The sequence below is a fragment of the Melozone crissalis genome, unplaced genomic scaffold (assembly GCF_028551555.1).
Source record: "Melozone crissalis strain CALT ecotype California unplaced genomic scaffold, PUWL_Pcris_2 ptg000005l_1, whole genome shotgun sequence".
NCBI classification, from domain to species: Eukaryota; Metazoa; Chordata; class Aves; order Passeriformes; family Passerellidae; genus Melozone; species Melozone crissalis.
In genome coordinates this window covers 49,494,010-49,512,383 of record NW_026535783.1, presented here as the reverse complement: position 1 = coordinate 49,512,383, position 18,374 = coordinate 49,494,010, and the positions used below count along the sequence as shown (strand labels likewise).

Below are 18,374 nucleotides of genomic sequence, written 5' to 3'. Positions count from 1 at the left end.
CAAATATAGGAGTAGGTTTGTATAATTACAGATGGGGTTAAGTCTCCATTTTACAGTTTTGCCTTGGTTCTGTGAGATAATAGCAATGGTTGTTTTCCTTCAATTGCTACTCCATAGCCTGCTTTTAAAGGAAAAGTTAACTGTTATTTGTAAATGCTGATACATTATTCTTTAAATAAATCAGTTTCTTTACTGATTTGTCACAACGCTTGAAGTAATTAACTTATAATTTGTTAAGCAAGCAGAAACCTGAGATTCACTGACATTTTAGATCCTTTCCCTATCCACCATGTATCATTTTACTCATTTTCACGTTACATCTGTGCAAGTGCTAGAAAGTAGACTCTCAGAAGCAGAGCTTCTAGAGTGTCTTAGACTTCATGATGAAAAGATGTTCATACTCAAGTATGCTGAAACAAATTTAGTTTAAAGCTTACAATGTTTCATTTTTTGGCAGCTGAACAATCGCTGTGTCCGTGCCAAAATAAATATTGCAATGATTTGTCAGACGCTAGTAAGCCCACCAGAGGGCAACAAGGAAATAAGCAGGGACAACATTCTGTGCAAGATTACATATGTAGCTAATGGTAAGTATAAAATTTTTCAGTATGACATTCACGATATATGTTAATTTTGGGAAGTTCAATACTGGCACAAAAATAAAAAAGAAAAAAAAAAGGCTTGATGCCTTTTCCCCTTTCTGTTGTATCTATATATAGCATCACCTTTGTGTTCATCATGTTCAAAAGGTCTCAAATTGAGGTGCTACATGAACTGGTGAATGGGATCATTCATTATGTGGTACTCTGGGAGGAATAAATGGAAGAGCTGTGTAGCTCAGTTCTAAGTATATAGCCTTGGGGTGGAGGAAGGTGAGCAGAAATGTGTGCAACTGGAATGAGTTGGCATAGCTTTTAGTTTCAGTAATGATGTTTGGTTTTTTCATGTACTACTAATTTTTTTCCTCCCATTTAATCTCATTAGGCTGAAAAGCTGCTGATTGTCAAAGCCAAATTGTATTGTTGCTGTACCCAGTGTTTAGAAATGTATTCTAGTGTTGGAGAGACATGCTTACTATCTTCTCTCCCAGAGCTACAAAACACTTCAAGGGTAGCTTACTCAGCTTTTTACTTTTTTTTTAACATTTCCAAATTTCTTAAAAAGTATGTTTTCACTGCTAAATTCTGAACTGTGACTATATGGGAAGTAATAGCTTTTTCAGCAACATACTTTCCTTGTGAATGAAAATGTAATTAAAAATCAATTCAGGTTTTGGTTAATTGCTTTATAATCATTTGCAGGGTGTTGCCTGTGTGGCAGTTCTGCAGGCAAATGCAGTAATTATTGAAAAGTTAAGACTGACTCTGCTTTCTTTGAAATAAGAAGTCACTCAAGTCTCTTTCTCCTAGTTTCTTGGAAGCCCATAGAGAATATCCTCTTCTATTCAGGAATTTTCCCAAGACTCACCATGCAGCATATTTAATGTTTTCTAAATAATGGCATCATAGATCTGGACTGAGCTTGAGTATTACAAACAGAAAGTACAACACAAGCCTAGGGGCATAAAAAAATCTGCTGTTGGTTAGTCCTTCTTGTTACTTCAGGAAGAGTTGCAGGAGTAATTAACTAAAAGTTACTTTTTCAGCATTTAGTGGAGTTGCTTTATTTCAATGTCCTTCTTCCTGTTTACTTGTAGTGAACCCGGGAGGATGGGCTCCTGCATCAGTGTTACGGGCAGTGGCCAAACGAGAATATCCAAAGTTCTTAAAGCGTTTTACATCGTACGTGCAAGAGAAGACAGCAGGAAAGCCTATTTTATTCTAGTACTAGCAGGTATAAATACTTCTAAAATTTTTTTCACCATTTTAAAGGCCAAATGAAAGTATGCAATATGGGAGTGTCTTCCATGATTAGCATGGCTTCAGTGCTTGCTTTAGCATGCAATATACTTGTAAAAAACATGTAATTTGTGTGTATGGCTGCACAACTTAGCCAGCATTAGTTTTCATAGACTTCTATTGGTTCATTTTGCAAGTTTTTGCATACATGTCCAATTTATATAGAAGTAAAATAGGATGAAGTACTGGTTTTTTTCAGCTATCACAGGCATTTTGCATTTGTTCTGAAAAAATACATATTGAAGTTACTCTCGAGCCTCATGAGTTTTTTATAACTTAAATTCTACTTACAATTGCATATTTCATAGACTATGAGTACATTTCAGTTTTCTTTTATATTGACAGAATAGTTTGACCTAGGATTTTTATTAATGGAACTTCACTGACAGACCAGCATGAACCACTAGAATATTTAGAAGACTGTGACTTAAGTTTTTCTTCCTTTCTGATGAATCTAGGAAAGAAAAGGGATTTCCAGATGCTTTCTGAAGTCAGTGGAAATATTGTTTATGGCATAGGTTATTGGCTAATCTAAAGTTTTTTGAACAGTTAGATGATGATATGACGTTAGAAGAGGATTTCTTGACCACTTTGAGGATATCTGAGCCCCTTAGTGTTAAATAAGGCCTAATTTATTTTTGCTAATTTTACTTCTTCTATGTATTTCATTTACTATAAGTGCCATGTCAAACCACAGAATTCTGTTTAGTTGTGCTAGTGTTACAGCATCATTCAGTCACATCTGAAGATGAGTCTCTATCACTTTTTCTATGTGTGACATAGGTTACTTCTATTTTTGGATCCTGTTTACTGTGTCAGACTCCAAAAGTCTTAGTTGTCATTCTTCTGTGGCAGGTATCCCTTTAATGATTCACAGTTTTAAATTTAAATTGTTAGAGAAGCAGTGTAAGTAAAGCATTAGAAACATGGCATCACAACGCAACAGTTAGCATGTGATCATAGCAGTCCTGATGATACATACCTAAGGTGTTTAACAAGTTAATTTTACTCACAGTATACAAATTTGTCAGTGCTGTATTCTTTTCTTTGCTTACCTGCAGCAATCAGAACAAGACTGGGTGAGCATTCCACATGGGAGAAGTGACTATGCACAGAGCACTCCATGCTGGAACGAAGGATCTACAGTCTTTTTATGGCCCAGGTTCTAGGCTTTGTGTACTGAAGTGAAGAAGTGTTGCAACACCATGGGCCTGAATATTTAACAATAGCTCTCTCCTGCTAACTTTCTTGCTGAATCAGTGTGTAATTATAAATACATGTATTGATAACATGTATATGGCTCTATTTTTATTTGCTTGCTTTAGAAGAAGAAAAGCGCATACAGCTTTGAATCACCAACATGGGCTACTGTGTTAATTTTAAACAAGTTGTAGAATTTCATTGTCAACCTTCCTAAGATACTTGCGCAGTTTTTGTGCATGTGTAAAAAGCACAAGAGACAAATGCACATATAGCATACTGTATGTGCTTTATATGCACAAAAATCTGTGTGATATTTTGGGGTTGTTGAAAGGAGTGGCTTCAGTAAAACCTTGGTAACTTGTTGGCAGGTTTTATTTTGCTTTGTATAATCACAGTTCATTGCTGCTGGTTTCTATAATGAATCATCTTGTTACATAAAATGCCAGTTAATATCTGAGGGCTGTCAATATCCTTATGACTTTGCCTTTTCTATTGTCTTACTCTTATGAAGATCTTTAGTTCTGAAGGAGTAAGAGTGTGAAAAGCTTTATTTTTTCCAGATATCTTTATATTTCTATTGTATTTTTTAGTTATGTAATATGTGCTGCATAATTTTTGTTATTAAACATGATCCAGAAATACCTAGAAAGATTCTGTATGAGAGGGCAAGAGACTGCCTAAAATCTGGGAGACATCTGTCCATGCTATCTGTGGACTGCTTTCTTGGATGATATCTGGGGCTTTCCCAAAGCTGTGAGAAGGTACAGTATAATATTTATTGAAGTAATTTGGATTACATAAAACAACATTCCCAGTCTAGATTGAGGATGAGTACATTATTTTCAGATCCTGCATGTGTTTTCCTCATCTCAATGAAGCTGTGCTATGAGGTTCATGTAGAAAATTATCTGCCTCTTGATCAAAAACCCATCAGAGCTATAAGAATGCATAGTTCTTGCTGGAAAGTTCCCTTTAGCTGCTGTGAAAATTTAAATGTCAGATGTTTGCCTGCCTTTGATTCTGGAGATACTTGTTAAGAGAGGACTGTGTTGGGCTAGTACTGACTGTGAGGTCTTTTATCCATGTCTTATAGTTGGAAACTCTTCAGAGACTGCTCGGTGTTTCACTAAACTGGGTATCTTGAGGAAAAAAGTTTCAGATATATTTTCTTTAAAAGAAAGCTGAAAGTCAGATTTATTTGATATAGTGTGCTAGGTGCCTGAAAAGAGATATAATACAGTAACTTAGTGAAGATTTGGTTAAATGAGTAAATATGATCTGCACAGTGTTGAAAAATGTCTCTGTTCATCTTCTCTGTAGAGATGAAACCATATCTAACACATGATTACACACGCATGCAGATTTCATGCTCCATAACTCCTCCCTTTTTATTTGCCTTTCTCTAATGGTGTGCATGGAATATGCCTTATTACAGAGTTATTCTGTTCATTTGAATATGTAGAAAAGTGCCTATATGGTAATGTTAGCAAGGCAAATAAGATGAAAATTTGTACATCTTTACTATATCACCAGTGAGCATTTTATATACCAATGTTAAAAAACAAAATCTTATACCTCAAAATGTACGTCATCTTTTTACAATCACCAAGCAGTGGTACATTCCACCATAGCCACTGATGGGAACTTTAAAAAAAAAAGTCCAAAATATAAAGAGTTTAACTCCTTATTTGCCATTTCTGGTAATTGTTGGAACACGGGCAAGTTTATTAATTTAATAGGATAGCTTTATTTTACAAAGGTATGGAAAGTTTACAAAGCAGTATATAAACTTATATCATTAGTTGCATTTGCACTAAATGTGATGTACTTTTGCGATTTATTCTGTAAATAAAATGACACTACAGATACTATTTGTAAAGAGTATGTTTTACTTTTAGATAAAGGCACTGGTACTTCACTGTAGCTAGCCCTGCCCAATCAGATTTGTAAGAGGCTTTTTAAAGACTATGGAAGGAGTTACGTGACTGAGAAATCATTATTAATGGACCTCTGGAAAAGTAATCTCAAAAGGCAGTAGGCCTCTCATATTGTCCTTTTGTGAGTAGCCATTAGATCCTTTCTTCTGGAAGGGATGTTGCTTTTATGGTTTTATACAATTTACCCTGTCTCTTGAGCCCATCTCTCTTGTCAGTCACTGCCATGTCTGTGCGCTCTGAGTTCATTTCCTCCTGTTAACAGATCAAGAGTGTTAACACAGCTGTGGTGGTCTTTGCAGAAGCAGCTTCTGACTCTAGAATGGTTGTTTTGTAAGCTAAACCAGTTCAAAAGGCTGAAAATGCAGCAATCATAGGATATTGTTCTCTGGATATCTGCATCTATTTGGAGAATTTGGATGTTGCCAAGCTAGATCTGAAGGACATGACTTGATAGAACTTGTACTGGGAATGAAGATGAGATGGTCATTGTTATTCTGTCTGAGAACCTGAAAATCTTTGACAAATTTATCTGTGAAAAATGTGATGCACTTTGTAAAAACCTTATCTTTTACTTAATTGGGCTGAGCTGGCTTATCTGAAGTTGTGCAGATTCTCTTTAATCAGATTGTCCACCTGTATTTTTGTCAAGTTGTACAGATAATGCTGTATTTGAATTGCCACTGTTCATTTACAGACTTAAAACATGAATCATATTTTTGAGTACCTTGAGTGTGTAGAGTTGTAACTGTTCTATAATAGCTTTATGATCCTAATGATAAGTTTTAAAAATTAAAAGAAGTTGGCTCTTACATGTTACAATCACAAATTTAAAACCAGTATTTAAAATTTAAAAAGTATTAAAAATTATGAAGAAAAATCTTGGCTTCTTGTTGTTTTTAACTTCCCAATATTTGGAGAAACCTTACCTTTTAAACAACTTTTAAATCATGAATGAAATTATATACAATATTCTAGTGCATGGAAAACATTTAACAGGAAAGCAGTTTACTTGTGTTACTGACATCACTGAGATGAAAACATGAATGCCACATTAGTTTACACATTGAGAAGTTCATTTTGTGCAAGCAATCAGAGGGGTGTTACAAGGTGCTCCTGGTAGAGTGTAGTTATAATGCAGAGCACTTCCAGAGTATGTCAGCTCTTCATTTGTAAGGAATAATACGATTCTGGGAGCTTGCATGGGAAGAGCAGCAACCCAGGACTAAGATGGGCTAAAGCATAAAGTTACGGCTTTTCCAAAGAAAGAGTAATTTTTAGTAACTGAGATAAGCTTCCATGAGCAATTTTTCTTAACAGTAGAAGTAAGTGGTCCCTAATAGATCAATAGCAATCCTACCTTTATTTGTTGCAGTGATTTCTACTTCTTTATATAGCAATCAGGAAAATTAGAAGAATTCTTACAGGTATGCAGGACTAGAGGAACAGTTTGAAGTAACAGAAGGCATTACCTGAACAGAATCAAAACTTAAGCGCAGCTGTATCAGGTTTCTTGTAATATATTGCAAAACACAGAGTCCTGAGGTAACCTCTCACCTTGGAGAATGCAGCTATTTTACCTGGCAAAAAGAAATCCTGCCCCTGCCCCCCCCCCCCCCCCCCCCAAAGGTCGCATTTCACATTCATGGTACCGTAACTTACGTGCATAATTTAAAAATTGGATACTTTTCAGTAAAGAGGTTGAGCATTTCTGTGTAACTGCAGTATCATTTGACTGTGGATGATGAATGATAATTAGGGCTATGACACACAATTTACTAGTGTGAATTACTAACACTAATCATCTTCTGTCTCCAGCTTTGACAAACTAAGTTTTATAGGAGGAGAAAAATACATTTTCTTAGAAGAAAGAGACACACTTTGAACATTGGCAACTTGAAAGTTTCCTCAGCTGTAGCCATTGATGCAGTAAGCTCTTCTCTCTGCACACCTGCCTCTTCTATGCATGGACTACCGTCAGATAAGGAAGCCTGATACTGAGGATTGCTGAAGTTTTCAGGGTTTAAACTCTCCTTAAAAATAAAAACTTTTTTAATATTTATTAATTTGAATCAATCAATAGTTAGAACTATTGTCATCCACAAGACTTCCTAAACTTTTGTGTGCCAGGAAATAAGCCACAGATTGTAAAGTTGTAGCCAGTGATTTTTAACTAGTGCAAAGAGTGGCAAAATATGACAACAGCCTTAACAATTCCCATTTGCTGGGATAAGACTGTCACTCAACTGTGGAACAGCCTAGGAAGCTCCTAGGAAGTTTTGCCCTGTATATGAGAGAATTCCAGCTTGGAGGCCCAGGATAGTGTGCTGTCTTGGTGAGGGTGAGCCATGCCCAAGTATGAGCAGAACCGCAGGTGTGTTTGTACCCTCCAGAAAATACCTGTAGTCAAGGTAATGAGCAGTGATGCTGGTGATGCCTCACTGCTGCCCTGTTGGAAATCACTGCTCTGTCTTCAGCCTGAGGGTGCTCAAGTACCACCCCAGTAATCAAGGCCTCCCCACGCCCCACATCGGAGCCTGCAGCACTGATCCAGTTGAAAATGTAGCTATTAAAAACCTTCCGAAGCTTCTTCTGAGAGTGGCCCCTGCCTTTAGTTGTTTCATAAAGCACTTGGGGTGCTGAAGGGTGGCAACGTTTCTGATGGAGCTTGGAACACTTTAACAATGGGTGAAATGGTTGACCTCTGCAAAGAACCTGAGAAATTTAAATTAGCTCCTTTATCTTTCCTGGCTTTTATTTGACTGAACTGTACCTGAAAACTCTCAAACTTAATTCAAAAAACACTGAATTATCATGACACTACTAGGGTAACTAACCATCCTGCTAAGAGAGGTGCTAAGCAAAATCATCAGTAATTCAAGTAACAGATGCTGATTTGTTTGTAATACATTTTTAATGAAAAACTGTGAATATTTTTTTTTTCTATAAAGCACTTAACATTTCAATATTTAATATAGCTGTCAGCTGTGAGAAATTCAGTAATAAAAAGTACCTGGTAATTTACTTTGTTATTAACTAAGACTGTCCTAACCAATTCCAGTGAAAATAATGGAACACTGTCGAAAGATGTGAAAACCACTTGCAAATGTTAATATTACTAGATTTTCTTCCAACTCTAACTTTGGTTACATCAGAAGAAAGAGTTTCCCTAACAAGTAGCTGTTCCTGTCATATAAAGTTTGGTGAAGAGGTGTACAGTTAGTTGCTCTTTTATATAGCAGTTTCTGTGTTAATGCCTGTGTGAAACAGCACCTCTTGCATTAAACTATATTAACTTCATCTATTACTGAAAAGAAAAAGTTTTGGATTACTAGGTAGGAGACACAAATTGTGCTCTAAAAATCTTAAGACAGTAGTTGGATCTGGGTACACAGAGGGATGAATTCCAGTAAGTCTTGACATTTTTAGTGTTAGGCAATAGGCTTTTTAAGTTATCTCCCATGCAAGAGAAGGAAACTGTCGGTATTAACATTTACTGATTTTTTTTGACAGTGCTAATTTAAAGTGTCCACTTTTGTTCAAATTCACAAGTGAAGGAAAAAAACACTCAGTAATTATAACTGCCAAAAGTGATATATAGTACTTTATTCCCTTCTCCCTGCTTTGATTTGCCCACAAAAAAACCTTTTAGAAAAACATCCTTTTCTGAAACACAAAAACAATGCCTTAATGGCCCAGATTTTCAATCACATTAGTCTTTTGGGGTCTATTTTCTCCAGGTGTACTAGAGGCTTCAGCTGCTCAGCAAAGTTCCTCATGTCATCAGAAACAATGTCCTGTCCTGCTGGCGCGACTACATTGAGCTCCACCAAGTAGGAGAGGGAGAGCGGCTCAATGCTCTCCGTGTTTCCTGGCATCAGTATGCGGAAGATCTTGTACACCACGATCTTCATGATGCCCTTGCGGAACACGTGCCCTTTGGCCACGAACTCGTGGTCCATGCGGAAACCCATCTCCACCAGGAAGTCCGTCAGGTTGTCGGACGTGGCGATGTCCACGCAGTTGCGCACCAGCGCGTGGCGGTTCTTGTCGCCGATTTCGGGCTGTCCCAGGTAGCGCAGGTGCCAGGGCATGCCGCTCTTGTCCATGGAGCGCCGGGCGCGCAGCACGAAGGGGCTGGCCTGCTGCCCCTTCAGCAGGAACACCATCTCGTGGTCCAGGAAGGTCTCGGGCTCCATGTTGTCGCACAGCCCGCGCAGGCGGTGCAGGAGGCTCTCCAGGCTCTGGTCCAGCACGCTCCCTGCGGAGACAGCGCCACCACCATCGCCTCCCCCACAGGCCGAGCTGCGCTCCTTCCGCAGCGCGCCCGTCCCAGCGCCCTCCGGCCCGCCCGCGCGCGGCGCCAGCACCGCACCCCCGCCTCCCCCGCTGCCCGCGCTGCTCGGTCCCGCAGTCGCCTACCTTGGAGCAGGTACTCCATCATGTTGATGGTGCCGCCCGTGACGGGCATCATGGTCACCGGCGGCGCCTCCATCATGCGCTCCGCACCGGCTCCGCGGCCTCGGCGGCAGCGGCGGGCAAGGCGGCAGCAGCGCCCCCTGGCGGCTCGGCGGGGCCGGCGGGGGCTGCGGGTGGGGCGGGGCCGGGGCTGGGGGCGGGGTCTGGAGCGCCCGGCCCCGCTCCCTCACACGGCCCGGGCGGGTTCCGGAAGCGAACACCGGCCAAGGACGGACCGGAACACGGCTTTTTCCGCCTCCCCTTGACCTGCCGGAGAACTTCCTTAGCCCCAGGGTGGCGGAGCGCTGGAACAGGCTACCGGGGAGGTTGTGGAGTGCCCCTCTCTGGAGCCATTCAAAACCCACCTGGATATGTTCCTGTATCACCTGCTCTGGGTGACCCTGCCTCAGCAGGGGTGTTGGACTGGATTATCTCCATAAGTCCCTTCCAACCCTAACGATTCTGTGATACTGTATTTCTGTCTTTTATTCTAGTTTGCTCAAAGCCAGGGGTCAGGAGGTAACTCACGAAAGGCTGGCTCTGTGATCATGAAACCTCTACACTATGTATACCTTTTAACAAACAAAGGCATAGGCATTTGTTGTCTGTAAGTTGTATGACTTTTCTCCTAATTAGTACTCAAACCCTATTTGCTAGTTGTATCTCTTGCTTCTCCAAGAGGAGCACCCTTTTAGGTTCTTCCAGGCATGGTTCTCCCTCCCCTTTGGATCGGGGTTTGGTGGTCAATGAGACAGGGGTCACGGTCATCCACTGCTGGAATTACCTTCCCTCACTTACTGCCCACTCCTGCTGACTTCACTCCTGGCAGCTCGCATCCAGAGAGTCCATTTATCTTGGCATTGTCTTCTCCTTTCCTCAAAACAAAAGACGCAATGTTCACAGTGCAATTGCTTAATTATAACTGTTAAGCTAGAGCTTCTGATTAACAACTGAAAAAAAAAAACAAACCATTGCAAATTTGGTTCAAATCTTGAGACCTCAAATCTTGAGGGGCCCAGTTCTCAAAGGGCTCACTGCCAGCCTCACCCTGATGCCTCTGGCTTTGGCTTTTATGTTTTTCAGATTCTGTGCTGCCTTAAGGCATCACGCCAGCACAGGGGGCACAGTGGAGGAGAATGGGAGGCCAGCAGTCAGGCCCAACCATCAGGGGTCATCCTGGCTGCACCCACACCTCTCCCCAGGGAGAGGTGGCACATGCAATAAATTCTGTGTAAATTCCCCACCAGAAATGTTCCAATCTGTCTCTTACAGCAACAGCAAAGGGGTTGATGCTCTTGGGAGTTGGGCACCAGGCATCAGCTCCTGCAGCAGTTTGGGTTAAAAACTGTTACCAGAGGTGCAACACATGATTCATTGGTTTGGAAAGGCAGAAATCTCATCTGGGCCTGGCAGGGTGTGCACCATTTCTAGGCAGAAAAGCTTCTGGTTTCAAAAAGTGATGAAAATGCCCAATATGTACCAGGTGAATTTGTACCTGTCAATACTCAAAATAGAGTTATAAATATGACTTTCTCTTAGCAGTTTTTTTTTTTTGTGTAGCAAACCTTTAGGCCACACAGAACGTGAACAGTATGTCTGTCTTACCTTTATCAGTATCTACACCGCTGTGGTATTCCCTGCCACCCCCCAGAAAAATTATATAAATTCTGGTACAAGCCAAAGACCTGCAAATGAGAAATGGCATAATTGTGCCCTCCCTGAGTAGTAATGGTTTGTGTCACCCCTGATGTACCAGAGGTAGTTTGGAGTACTGACCAGCAGGGGTGACCTGAGGGGTGCAGTGCAATCCATGAGGGGAATATTGACAAAGGAGGGAACCACAGCCCAGGGAGCTGCCATAGTGGATGCACATTGTACATACTCCCCAGATTGCAGATAAGAGGCTTGTGTTGAAATAAAGTAAGAAAATAGTCAACAAAAGGTTTGAGTAATTGTTTTAAAAGCATTCCTAAGCTTCAAGGACCAAAAAAACGTTTCCTCTTATATATGGATCAGCTTTACTTAGCTGATCATCATCATCATACAGTTAGCATGGAAAAAATATTGAGAAAGATAGCTAAGAAAAGTAAAGAGCAGTATAAAATATTTTAGCATTTCAAGAGGGGTAATTTCTGAGGTTCACTTCTCTCTGTAGTGATACCAATTTTCGCTTCTGTCTAGCTGAAGTGCATAATAGTGTTTCTACAGATGCCTCATAAAACTTAAAAGGATATCAAATTTCTGTCTCGAAGTAAAAATTCTTTCAAATTCCACAGCTGTCACTACTCTGAGTAGTTTTGCACCACAATCTGACAAGCTATGCAGTAGTGCAGTCCGGAAAAGAAATGTCCCAAAGAGGTCATCCCATTCCCCTGCAGTTCTAGAAAATGTAGGTGATAAAATGTGCCACAGCCACAGCATCTCCAAGTACCTTCACTGGCAGAGTAAAAGGCAGCATAGTCCTGCATCTGCTGAGCTGCTTGTCACTGTGGGCTTGGAAGATCTAGGGTACATCTACATAACTTTAAGGTATCCTAAAGAAACTTTTTCTGCAGCTGTTGAAGATGGGATGCAGCAGACACCAACAACAGGTGGTCAGACAGATGGAGGAGGTGGAGAGAAGCAAAGATAGTAATTAAGAGTAAACGTGTTATTCCCAGCCACCCACCAACATTCTGTTCAGCTCCCTTGAAAATCCATCTCACTCAGCTCTCTGTGTCAGGGAAATGGGCTGCCCATGTGGGACCAGGCCTTTATCTCAGCTCTGTGTCACATGTCAAGTGCTCAGAGCAGAGCTCTGCTGGGAAACCTCAGGTGAAATGAGTGATCCAGCCATGATCTCATTGAAATAATACCAGCAGAAGGGATGGTCAGCTAGATATAAACTGGATTCTAAAACTCAGAATTTTTTCTCACCCATGTTACAGACTTAAGGTCCGAATCCAATTTTGTTACATCTATCAATCAAAAATGCTTTCAGATTAAGCATACAGCACTCTACATTCACTCACAAATTAACAGCACAAAGTCTTCCACCCCACAAATCTATGTGTTAGCTTTTTGAAATTATTGCAATGAATCACACAATTATTTAGGCTGGAAAACATCTCAAAGTCATCAAGTCCAACCTATGACTGAACATCACCTTGTCAATTGGACCATGGCAGTGAGTGTTGCATCCATTTTTTCCTTAAACACTTCTGTTGATGATGACTCTACCACCTTCCTGGGCAGCCCATTCCAATGCTTGACAACTCTTTCAGTGAAGAAATTCTTGCCGATGTCCAGCCTGAATCTCTCCAGGTGCAGATTGAGGCCATTTCCTCTTGTCCTGTCACTTGTTGTCTGTGAGAGGAGACCAATCTGCACCTTTCTACAAACTCCTTTCAGGCAGTTGTAGAGAGTGATAAGGTCTCTCCTGAGCATGTGGTCTAGCTTTAAAGCTTGTTTAAGATGCAAGTGCTTAACAAAATCAAACCTAAATTTCACTTGAGTCTCAAGGGACTAATATCTCATACAGTATGAGTAAGTACATTTTAAAGGGGCTCACAAACTCCTTTCCACTTCTTTTCCCAGGAATTAAAAGGGCAAAAGCTCCTGAAACCTGAGAGTTTTCAACTTGCTCTGCTTTGGCAGACTTGCAACTTTCAAAAAGGCCCATTTGTCAATGACATTTTCTGGGGTTTAGAGGACAGTTAGGGTATTAAGTACCTTAATTAGTTTATGAAGTCATTACTTTGTATTCCTCTCTTTGCTCACCTTTTGGAAGAGGAGATTTTTTCTTGAATGAAATAACTAGACTTGTGGTGGGATACCTTGGCAGAGAGTGAAATGCTCGCCACCTATACAGCAGGATTCGGTAGAAGAGTAGAATTCGGTAGAAGAGTAGAAAGCTCATGGGTCAAGAGAAAGACAGGAAGATTGCTTCCTGGTTTTTGTCAGGGCAGAACATTCTTGACACGTGGAAAATCAATTTGTTGCTGATTTAAAATAATGGGAAGTTAATGGGAGACAGAAGGACAAACAGTAGAATAAGTTGTCTTGCCCTTTTTCCTGAGCTCAACTCCATTCCTTTTCCCTGTAGGCTCCTCTACCAGAATCATAAAATGATTAAGGTTGTAAAAGATTTCAAACCTTATCAAGTCCAATGGTGCACCAGTAAACCTTGTCCCTGATTGCCCCATCTACACCTCTTTTGACATTGCCAGGCTCAGTGATACCTCCAGTGAGACTGCCAGAGCAGGGCAGTCTGTTCCAATGCTTGTCTCCCCTTTCAGTGAAGAACTTCCTGCTGATATCCAGTCTAGCCCTCCCCTGCTGCAGCTTGGGACTGCTTCCTCTTCTGCTTGTGCTTGTTAGCTGGGAGGAAAGACCAGCCCCACCTGGCTACAGCCTCCTTCCAGGCACTTGTAGAGAGCAATGATGTCTTCCCTGAGCCTCCTTTTTTCCAGACTAGACACCCCAGCTCCCTCAGCCACTCCTCACAGGAGTTGTGCTCCAGACACTCCATCAACTCCATTGCTCTTCTCTGGACTCACTCCAGTATCTCAACATCTTTCTCATGCTGAGGGATAATTACTCTGCTCAGTTATGTAATAGGCAATTTAGATAATGATTTCATTACATAATTTGCATTAAGTCATTTTGTGTGTTAACAGATAATTCAGTGGCTGAGTTGTATGTCGGTAGTTGAGGGACCATCGTAACTAGCAGGACTACATCAAGTTATGGCACAAGCAGAGAAATTAATAATAAACATCAGGTAATTTGTGACTTACCATGAGCCTCAGTGTAATGCACATTATGATTTATTCCTCCCCACCTCACAAAGCAAGAACACTTTCCAAATGAGTTATTTCAGTGAACTGGCCAGCCTGGTGGCTTGAGACTTTGCCCCATTCCTAAGATTGTATCACCAAAGCAAAAACTAAAGTTGCATGTAATTTTCTATGCTATGTGCTTGCGTTCCCAGGATTTTAAATGTAGAGTGCATTGTTAGATATTAAAAGAAACTGCTACAAGGAATTAAATTAGAATTCTCTGCTCTTCAGACTTACTTACCCAGGAACAATTTTCATGAGGGGAAAAAACAAGATTATCCTACAAAAAGTATAATTCTGTTTATCAAGAAACTCTGTGAACAGTGGTGTCACTCCTTGCACCTTATAGACCTGCCCATTCTTTTTTCACTAAAGAGGCATCTTTTAGAGCCAGTATTCCCAAAGGTTGAACTAATTTAACCTCTGGTGTTGTAAAACTGTACCAGCTCACACAGAGCTATGCCAGCTCTCTCATAGAAAAGATGGGGAGTGACTCCTCTGTGTACCATTACATTTGTATCTGGCTTCTTTCAAGTACCTTTTTAAAGGAAGTTTTACCCTTAGCAGCATCGTTATACCTGAGCATAAACCTGTGCAGTGGGTGAGTGTGGCTTGTGGGTGAGAAACTGATGCAATGGGCTGGGCAAAAGAAGGTCGCAACATTGCCCATTTGTTTTGAGGATGAGGGAACGTTTTTAGTTGCCTAACTGTGGTCCTTCACTCAATGGTCCTGGGAGAGATTGGTAATTGACATCATTTTTATGGCATAGTTATTTTCATCCTGGTGTTCCAGCTTGTGAAAGTGTGGACTGACCTTGTAGAATTCTTCTCCAAAGGGATAAACTGGGTAAGGAAGAAATTATTTCTTGTGAGGGTGCTGAGATGCTGGAACTGGGAAATTATGGCTGGATCATGACTGGAAGTGTTCAGGGTCAGGTTGGATGGGGCTTTGAGCAACCTGACTTTATGTTTCTGGTGGTGGATAAAGAAAGAGGTGATTTTTTCCATTCTGCTACTGCTGCCTGGTATGAGCAAGGAGGGAGAAAGGAAATATGGCTGGCTTCTGTTGACACTCAGGTTCTGTCTTGTGCACTGTGTCCACAGGAGAGGCCTCCAGGAGGATCCAGGGAGAGTAAGAGAAATGCATCATGTCTGTTTCACTGTGTGCCATCAGGCCACACAACAGGAAGGAAGAATGTCAGGAAGGAACATGTCAGGTGCATCAGTCTGATGCCTTTCTAGCCTATGGACTCGACAGTGTTAAGTTTAGAGTTGGACTCAATGATTCTAAAATTCTGTTCTAAACAGTTCTGTGATTCTCTGGTCTAGTGAAGGTGTACGTGCCAACAGCAGGGGGGGTTGAAATTAATGCTCTTTTAAGTCCCTTCCAACCCACACCCTTCTGTGATTCTAAGAGCTGGTCTTTACTTGGCTGTTGTGGATCTCACTTGTTGTGGGTATTGGTGCCAAGATCCAGATTTTCTATTTTTATACAGGCTGTGGCTGGGATGAAATTGGTTGTCTCCATAGCAGCCTGTATGAGGCTATGTTCTGGATTAGTGACTAAGAACATTGGTTACACAGCAGTGTTTTGGCTGTTGCTGAGCAGGGGTTGCCAGCATCAAGGCCTTATTTTTGTCCTTCTTTTTCTCCTGCATTTGCTGCCAGTGAGTAGGCTAGAGGTGGATGAGAGGCTCTGAAGGAACACAGGGAGTCACATCTAATCCCAGCTGCCCACAGCAATATTCCATACCAGATGCCATTGTGCCCAGCACCAAAAGCTCTGGGAAAAAGATGAGAAAGTGGGGACATTCATGGTTGTGGGATTTGTTTTCTCAAGTAACTGTTAGTGCGCCAAACTGTTAGTGTTCCTCTGCTTGCTGCTAGGGAATTGTGATTAGATTCTTAGTTTTGCTTTCCATGTGTATCTTCACTGTATCTCCTAAGCAGTCTCTATCTCAATCTGTCTTCTCATTTTTGCCTTTACAATTTCTCTTTCCTGTCCTGTTTAAATGGAGGTGAACAAGGTCAAACCACCATATTCTTCTAGAAGGCCTAAGTCCTAGTGGGAATGGAATGGGAGCAACTTATGAAAGCTGGGGCTAAAGCTCTTGGAGTCCCCTAAGAGCAGACCGAAGTAAAGCTGGTGGTTAAGGCAGGATGCTAAGTAGTTTTGCATTGTGTAATAGACTGCAAAAGCCTTGGAGCACTGAGGTGAGATTAACTTCGGAAGCAGGCCTTCCCCCTTCCACAGGCTAGTAAGCAAGGTGAGCCTGGGGCCAGCAGACATCTCCAGGCAGGAGGACAAGGTATGGAATTGTCAGTTCTAGGGGTGTCACTGGATGCACACCAGTGTCACTTCTTACTCTGTGTGCACGACATGGTGGACCTGACAGGAATACAAACTTGCCCTGGGGCAAGACAGGATCCCAAACTATCATCTTGTTTCAGCAGGTATCATTGTGCAATATAAACCTTCCCTAACCCAAGCCAAAGGGAAAAAGAGGATATGATGTTGAAAATGGTAAGCCATGTCCTAAAGGAGATGGAGAGGATCACATATCTGAAAAACACTCTGAGTAATAGCCAGAGCTCGCAGTGCACCCCACAAGAGAGCTGGAAGGAGGACAGGCCCTCTACCACAGCTTTTCCCAGGGCCTGTATTCACCTTATGAGCAAAGTTCACATCAAGGATGCAAATTGTCCACTGTTTGTGCACTGACACACCCAGTGTGTACTTGTACACTCCTATGAGAAAGCAAGTGGTTTCCCAGCTGTGCTCTTTCCCAGGAATCAGTGTGCATGCCTAGGAATGCCTGTGCTGGAGCCTGGCAGAGCCACATCCCCCCAGGTCAGCACCGGCCATACCAGGCTTCCAGTATCACAGCTCTGCTCAGGGTGCATGTCACGGTGATGTGCATCCCTGTGCTGGAGCTTCCCTCCATCAGGAAGGTTCAGTAATGCACAGTTCACTGACAGAGCCTTGCAGCAGCTGGGCAACAGCTCTCTGGTTGGAGCTAGCTGGGGCTGCAGTGCTTGCAAGTCTCACAGTGCTGAAACTGCCACACCAGGCAGCAAAAGGGAACCGGTGTGTTATAGGGTAAATTAGATTCAGCACACAGAGGAGAAAACAGGTAAAGAAAGAAGCAAGGTGGTACCACAGTCAAACACACTATTTTAAATGGTTTTTTTCTTCTAGGGTTTTAAAATATTTGGGAAACCATTATCCATAGCAAAAGTATAGCACAATTCTAGAAATTCAGTTCTAGATCAGTGTTTTGATTTTGCCAAACAGGCCTCAGCAGAAGGTATGTCTAATGCTGCAGCGAGTTACTTCTCTCCCTTGGGCAAATTGCCTAATTAAACTTTGAGGACAATAAATGAGTGCCAACAGGCTTCTGCAAACAAGGGGAGAAGTACTAGTGTCAAAGCCCTGGCTGTGTTTAGCACTGCTTGCCAGTGTCTCTTCATTAACTCTCTTAATTTAGACTCTCTATAAATTTGTCACTAAGTCATAAAGTAAGCTTAAAATACCACAATTAAGCCAATGTGTTTTCCGTGGTTTTACTGAAACTGAAAAAGTAATTCTGTACCAAAATGTACACAGTTTAGTAATACAAAAAGTTAATTCTGCCAGACAGAATGTCAGTTAAATCCACCAAAATGAACACTGAATCACCATTTATTGCCAGACCAGTGTTAAATAAAATCATTGAATGAACATAGAAACAAAGTAATTCCAAATTTTCTTAAATAAAAATAGCAATTAGCAACAATACTGCAGGAAGATAAACATTCATGGTATTTACTATTTACATGCCATCATAACATATCTAGCATGTAGTATGTCTTCATGCTTGCACATTACATTTATGAGCTCATTACAATGGATATTAATGTGTAAATGTACTACAAAGCAACCCACCATGATGTATATCAAATCTGCACGTTAGAAGAGCACCTCTACTAGTCACCCCTTTAGGAATGATGCTGCAGGAAACCAGCCCAATCCACTGATTCCCCCCACAAAAAGTCAAACAAGAAAAGCCAACACCAACCAA

General features: G+C 41.3%; 2 protein-coding genes across 5 annotated transcripts in view; one reads left to right on the top strand and one right to left on the bottom strand.

Annotated features, from left to right (window-relative positions):
• Nucleotides 1-5,915, top strand: part of CERT1 (ceramide transporter 1) — an 80,507-nt gene extending 74,592 nt beyond the window's left edge. For all 4 annotated transcript variants that reach the window (XM_054286283.1, XM_054286272.1, XM_054286301.1 and 1 more), the window contains 3 exons: nucleotides 458-587; nucleotides 1,697-1,833; nucleotides 2,960-5,915. In XM_054286283.1, the coding sequence (XP_054142258.1) occupies nucleotides 458-587; nucleotides 1,697-1,824 (258 nt within the window). In that variant the 3' untranslated portion in view covers nucleotides 1,825-1,833; nucleotides 2,960-5,915. The remainder of the gene's footprint in view (nucleotides 1-457; nucleotides 588-1,696; nucleotides 1,834-2,959) is intronic.
• A 1,461-nt stretch (nucleotides 5,916-7,376) lies between these two features.
• MED18 (mediator complex subunit 18) lies at nucleotides 7,377-9,576 on the bottom strand. Its single transcript, XM_054286324.1, has 2 exons — nucleotides 9,458-9,576; nucleotides 7,377-9,296 (listed from the first exon to the last, which is right to left on the bottom strand). Exons 1-2 carry the CDS (start codon nucleotides 9,531-9,533, stop codon nucleotides 8,743-8,745), a joined length of 630 nt encoding a protein of 209 aa, XP_054142299.1. The 5' UTR covers nucleotides 9,534-9,576; the 3' UTR covers nucleotides 7,377-8,742.
• Nucleotides 9,577-18,374: the final 8,798 nt, after the last annotated feature.